The sequence below is a fragment of the Phyllobates terribilis genome, unplaced genomic scaffold (assembly GCF_046119375.1).
Source record: "Phyllobates terribilis strain yellow unplaced genomic scaffold, ASM4611937v1 Scaffold_4__5_contigs__length_816908805, whole genome shotgun sequence".
NCBI lineage: Eukaryota > Metazoa > Chordata > Amphibia > Anura > Dendrobatidae > Phyllobates > Phyllobates terribilis.
In genome coordinates this window covers 798361347-798367346 of record NW_027362764.1, presented here as the reverse complement: position 1 = coordinate 798367346, position 6000 = coordinate 798361347, and the positions used below count along the sequence as shown (strand labels likewise).

Here is a 6000-nt window from a genome sequence, read left to right as displayed (position 1 = left end):
GATGTGAAAGAAAATGTGTTTATTTTCATTTCATTTTACCAACAGTAGAAGCCTCGTTGTGTAACACGTTTGGGAACTGGAAGGGAAAAATGTGTTTGCACAAAGGAAAAATCCCCAAGTAATAAGAGCAGTTATTTCTGCAGACCTCGACACTAATAAAGAAAAAAACGGACACTCTTGAAGTTCTTGGAACTCTGCAGCTACCAGCAGACTTTATGCTCCTCCATGTCACTGACCGGGTCTCCAAAAACCTCGACCTCGCACAGTGACAGGTACTCGGAGCGTCCTGGGATGACCACACTGACGTACCGACCCTCCATCCCGTTACAGCAGAAGAACAAAGTATCAGATGTCACATTTAAGACCTTTCCACACCTGGAGGAGAAAACCAACAAAAACCTTGTGATAATCATCTACAGATTCCACCAGGTCAAGTTTTAATATAACCCGCCCCAAAATGGCAATAACATTAACAAATGTAAAAGACACAAAAAAAACCCAACACACAGAATAGACATAGTGGAAGAACAAAGACTCAGGACTGTGGACACACGTGCTGGAGATGTCCCAAAGAAACACAAGAGGGGACGTTGTGGAGGAACAGAAGACGTAGAGAGGAAGACTTTCTGGAGAAACAGAAGATGGCAGATTCTGGAGAAATGTAAGATGGGAACTTGTGGGGGAAACAAAGTCAGGACTTTCTGGAGAAACACAAGAGAAGAAAGCAGGACACCTTGGAAATGCACAAAATGAGACTTTGTGGTTGTTTCATACACAAGAGTGGACAGTGAGTTATTGACACCTAAACTGAACTTACACCGGGTTGTTGTTGTCGGGGGAGTTCCCGATTCGGACCTCGGCTCCAAGCAGCCGTTCCTTACAACAGTCCATCCTGTTTGTCAGGACGACATTCGATATCTTGTAGGTCTGTTTCAGGTCCAGCTTCCACCAGGGATTTTTTGCCTGATCGGTGTGAGCGCAGGAGCTGCTGTAGAAACTGGTGTTTTTATTGCCATCTATGGCATTTTGGGGGTATCCCATTATCCTATGCTGTAAAACAGACACCTGGGAGGCTTCTCCAGATATTGCGATATTGGAGCCTGAGGAAATAGAATCAGAAGAGCTGTCAGTTATGTGAGACATAAATGTGAGCCCCTGCCGTCCCTTGTTCTCGTCCATTTTCCTTTTAAGCCTAAAATATGTCAAAAGAGAAGGCAAATAAGCTGAGAAATGAATGTAAAAAGCTGCAGTGGTTTACATAGTCCTAACAGATTACCATATATTCTGCCTACACAAAAGTGAACAAACAGTGGCAAAAAAAAGCAGCAATGAGTCCAAATAAAGACTGTATATAGCAACTATTTCAATACGAAGTTCAGACCTTTCTGGGTGCAGACCAGATCTCCATAAACCTCGAGCTCGCACATCGACAGGTATTCCAAGCGATCTGGGATGACCACGCTGACGTACCGACCCTCCATGTCGTTACAGCAGAAGGACAAGGTGGCAGAGGTGACATTCGTGACTGTGCCGCACCTGGAGGAGAGAAAAGCAGCAACTTCACGTTCCTCCACATTTATCATGTTTCGGTCACGCATACACATAATACTAGAAAAATTCACAGGAGCGTAAATTAACGTTAAAAATATTACAAGGAAATGACATTGTTTATAATTGACATAATTTATATTAGACAAAGTGCAAAGCTATAGATAACAAATTAAGGAGTAGAGACGACAGTCACAAGAAATAATTCCTCCAAAAACAATTAATTGTATAGGACTAAAATATTCCAATACTTAAGAAATGGGAAGAGATGCTTTGAAAAAGAAACACAAGGACTTGCGCTGCGAAACAGTGCAGCTTCATCAGGGGTAAACACAGCTATGAAGATTATAGCTTTCTATACTGCACGATAATAAACCAGCAGAACAAAAGAATAAGTTACTTGTGTTTGACGCCCGTGCAAAGGAAATACTTAAGAGAATGCCAACGTTGGCCCTGGAAGAATTGCTTCTCTAAATTGCACTATTGTAAAGTGGCCCCTGCTCATGAGCAGCATCGATGACCTGCACAAGCATGCGCATTGACCTACTGACCTACTTTATAGAGCTTATCCCCAAAGAAAGAATAGCGAAAATCCCAAGAGCTAAGTCATGATGCGTGTACATAAAGGCAAAATGCACGGGATGTCAGTCACAGCGGGCGCAGCTTACCACATACTGTCATTTGCAAAATACATATCTATAGGTGGAATATTTTATGGAAATTAGACCTAAACATTGTGGTTGATTCATTGTGTCAAGTGTGTTATTAGCACCTAACATAAACTTACACCGCGTTGATGTTGTTGGGGGAGTTCCCGATTCGGACCTCGGCCCCCATTAGCCTCTCTTTGCAACAATCCATCCTATTAGTTAGGACGACATTCGATATCTTGTAGGTCTGTTTCAGGTCCAGCTTCCACCAGGGATTTTTTGTCCGGTTGGTGTGAGTGCAGGAGCCGTTGTGGTAATCGGTGTCTTTGCCACCATCTATGGCATTCTTGGCGTATCCCATTATTGGATTTTGCAAGTCAGACTCCTGCGAGGCTTCTCCACTTTTTGCTATATTGGAACCTAAAAAAAATAATTCCAGAAGAGCGTTTAATGACATGGAGCTGAGATGTGGGCTCTGCCGTCCATTGTTGTGCTACTACCAATTTACAACCAAAATAAGTCAAAAGGAAAAGGAATATGGCCTGAGAAATGGATCTACGAAGGTGGAGGTGTTTTTTAATACAATGTACGGATCCACTTTCAGATCCAGTAACACGTGATGCCATCTGTTGTGTCCTTCATTCATTCAACCAAAAAGAAAAAAAAGTTACCATCTATCGTGCCAACATAACCGTGCCATGAGAATACATGGAGCCAAAGTAACAGCAGTGAAGTGTACGAAAATAACGACCTATAGTTATATGTTATTACAATGTTCAGACCTTTTGGGGTGCAGTCTAAGTCAGTATAAACTTCAACTTCGCACAGTGCCAGGTACTCCGAGCGTCCTGGGATGACCACGCTGACGTACCGACCCTCCATCCCATTACAGCAGAAGGACAAGGTGGCAGAGGTGACATTTCTTACCTTACCGCATCTGGAGGAGAAAACCAGCAAATCCTGGTGATAATCAGTTGCATGTTCCATCACAATTATCACGCTTAGGAAAATGAGCAAAAAGTTGATTGACAGTAATAAAAATTACTGTAAACATATGTGAAAAGATATTCTGGAAAGACACTAGACAGAGGGTTTCGAACAGTGTCTGGAGACGTTCTAGAAAAACAAGATAGTACATTGTGGAGAAATATGAGTAGGGCTATTGTGGAGAAAGATGAGATTGGGACATTTTGGAGGCACACAAGATGGGACATTGCGGCAAAACACAAGATGGAACATTGTGGAGAAACACAAGTTGGGACACTGTGGAAGAACCCATATACAGTAGGACAATTTAAAGGAACGCAAGATGGAACATTGTGGAAAAACCCATATGGGACAGTGTGAAGGAACGCAAGATGGGATATTGTGGAGAATCACGAGATGAGACATTATGGAGGAACAAGAGCTGAGACATTTTGGATGAATCTAAGATGGGACATTTTGGAGGAACCTAAGATGGGACATTTTGGATGAACCTAAGATGGGACATTTTGGATGAACCTAAGATGGGACATTTTGGATGAACCTAAGATGGGACATTTTGGATGAACCTAAGATGGGACATTTTGAATGAACCTAAGATGGGACATTTTGGATGAACCTAAGATGGGACATTTTGGATGAACCTAAGATGGGACATTGTGGAGGAACACAAGATTGGGACATTGTGGAGAAACACAAGATTGGGACATTGTGGAGAAACACAAGATTGGGACATTTTGGAGGCACACAAGATGGGACATTGCAGCAAAACACAAGATGGAACATTGTGGAGAAACACAAGTTGGGACACTGGAAGAACCCATATACAGTAGGACAATTTAAAGGAACGCAAGATGGGACATTGTGGAGAAACACAAGATTGGGACATTGTGGAGAAACACAAGAAGGGACATTGTGGAGAAGCACAAGATTGGGACATTGTGGAAGAACACAAGATGGGACATTGTGGAGAAACACAAGATTGGGACATTGTGGAAGAACACAAGAAGGGACATTGTGGAAGAACACAAGAAGGGACATTGTGGAAGAACACAAGAAGGGACATTGTGGAGGAACACAAGAAGGGACATTGTGGAAGAACACAAGAAGGGACATTGTGGAAGAACACAAGAAGGGACATTGTGGAGGAACACAAGAAGGGACATTGTGGAGGAACACAAGAAGGGACATTGTGGAGAAGCACAAGATGAGACATTGTGGAGAAACACAAGATTGGGACATTGTGGAGAAACACAAGATTGGGACATTGTGGAAGAACACAAGAAGGGACATTGTGGAGACGCACAAGATGAGACATTGTGGAGAAACACAAGATGGGACATTGTGGAGAAACACAAGATTGGGACATTGTGGAGAAGCATAAGATGGGACATTGTGGAGAAGCATAAGATTGGGACATTGGTCCTTCATTGTGGAAAATTAGTTATTGGCATCTAAGACAAACTTACACCGGGTTGTTGTTGTCGGAGGAGTTCCCGATTCGGACCTCGGCCCCCATTAGCCTCTCTTTACAACAATCCATCCTGTTTGTTATGACGACGGTTGATATCTTGTAGCTCTGTTTCAGGTCCAGCTTCCACCAGGGATCTTTCACTTTATTGGTGTGACTGCAGGAGCCTATGTAGTAATTGGTTTCTTTGCCACCATCTATGGCATTTTTGGCGTATCCCATTACTTCATGTTGTAAGTCAGACTCCTGAGAGGCTTCTCCCCTTTTTGCTATATTGAAGCCTGATGAAATAAGAACATAAGAGATTTCCATCATTCTGAGCTGATACGTGAGTCCTGCCGTCCCCCATTGTTGCTCCTATCCTTCTACACTCAAAATAAGTCACTAGGAGAAATAATGTGAACTAAGAAATGGATGTAAGAGGTGGAGGTGTCTCATCCAAGATGAAGAGGTGCCTTCTGCTGTGTTCTTCATTCCTCCCCAAACTAAAAGAATAAATTATATTGTGTCTACATCAGTGTCATACTGGAAACTTCTAGTGCAAAATGAACATCTGTGCAGATCCCAATAGTAACGGTATAGAACTGCTATATTCCTTCAATGTTTCCCCTTGGTGGATGTAGGGTGGTGGTGACCCAGAGTTGTGGGGTCTCCAGGGCATCCAACCCCTCAGCCCAGATGTATGACTGACCTGTAGTCTGAGGTGTGGACAGGGTCTCATCTCCGGGTGCAGGATCACATCCCAGAGTCAGAGCCACCGATCCCAGCAGAATCAGAGACGACGGAAGATTCATCCTGGGGAAGAAACGGAAAAGAGATGGGAAAACTCATCGGATGGCCGGAGAAGAGACATTCTGTACATATTTTCTTTTGCTGTTCTTGGTTTATATTGTGTACTCCAGTCACAACCAGAGTAACATTTTCTTGGCTAACAATTGCTTCAAGGAATATGTTACCACTGTAATGACGGGTGCAGCTCTATCAGCTCCGCGGTCCTCTCTGGGCTCTGCTGTCCTCCATTATCTCTGCTATCCTCCATTATCTCTGCTGTCCTCCATTATCTCTGCTGTCCTCCATTATCTCTGCTGTCCTCTCTTGGCTCTGCTCTCTTATTATCTCTGCTGTCCTCTATTATCTCTGCTGTCCTCCATTATCTCTGCTGTCCTCCATTATCTCTGCTGTCCTCTCTTGGCTCTGCTCTCTTATTATCTCTGCTGTCCTCTATTATCTCTGCTGTCCTCCATTATCTCTGCTATCCTCCATTATCTCTGTTGTCCTCCATTAGCTCTCCTGTCCTCCATTATCTCTGTTGTCCTCTCTTGGCTCTGCTCTCACTTATTATCTCTC

The 6000-nt window shown here is 43.3% G+C and overlaps 1 protein-coding gene across 1 annotated transcript in view; it reads right to left on the bottom strand.

Moving 5' to 3' along the window:
* Window positions 1-200: 200 nt before the first annotated feature.
* The window catches only part of LOC141264729 (uncharacterized), a 67201-nt gene continuing 61401 nt past the window's right edge, over window positions 201-6000 (bottom strand). The window contains exons 5-10 of the mRNA XM_073676989.1: window positions 4652-4934; window positions 2981-3135; window positions 2336-2618; window positions 1382-1536; window positions 818-1100; window positions 201-375 (exon numbers count right to left, since the gene is read on the bottom strand). Coding sequence (XP_073533090.1) covers window positions 201-375; window positions 818-1100; window positions 1382-1536; window positions 2336-2618; window positions 2981-3135; window positions 4652-4934 — 1334 coding nt within the window. The remainder of the gene's footprint in view (window positions 376-817; window positions 1101-1381; window positions 1537-2335; window positions 2619-2980; window positions 3136-4651; window positions 4935-6000) is intronic.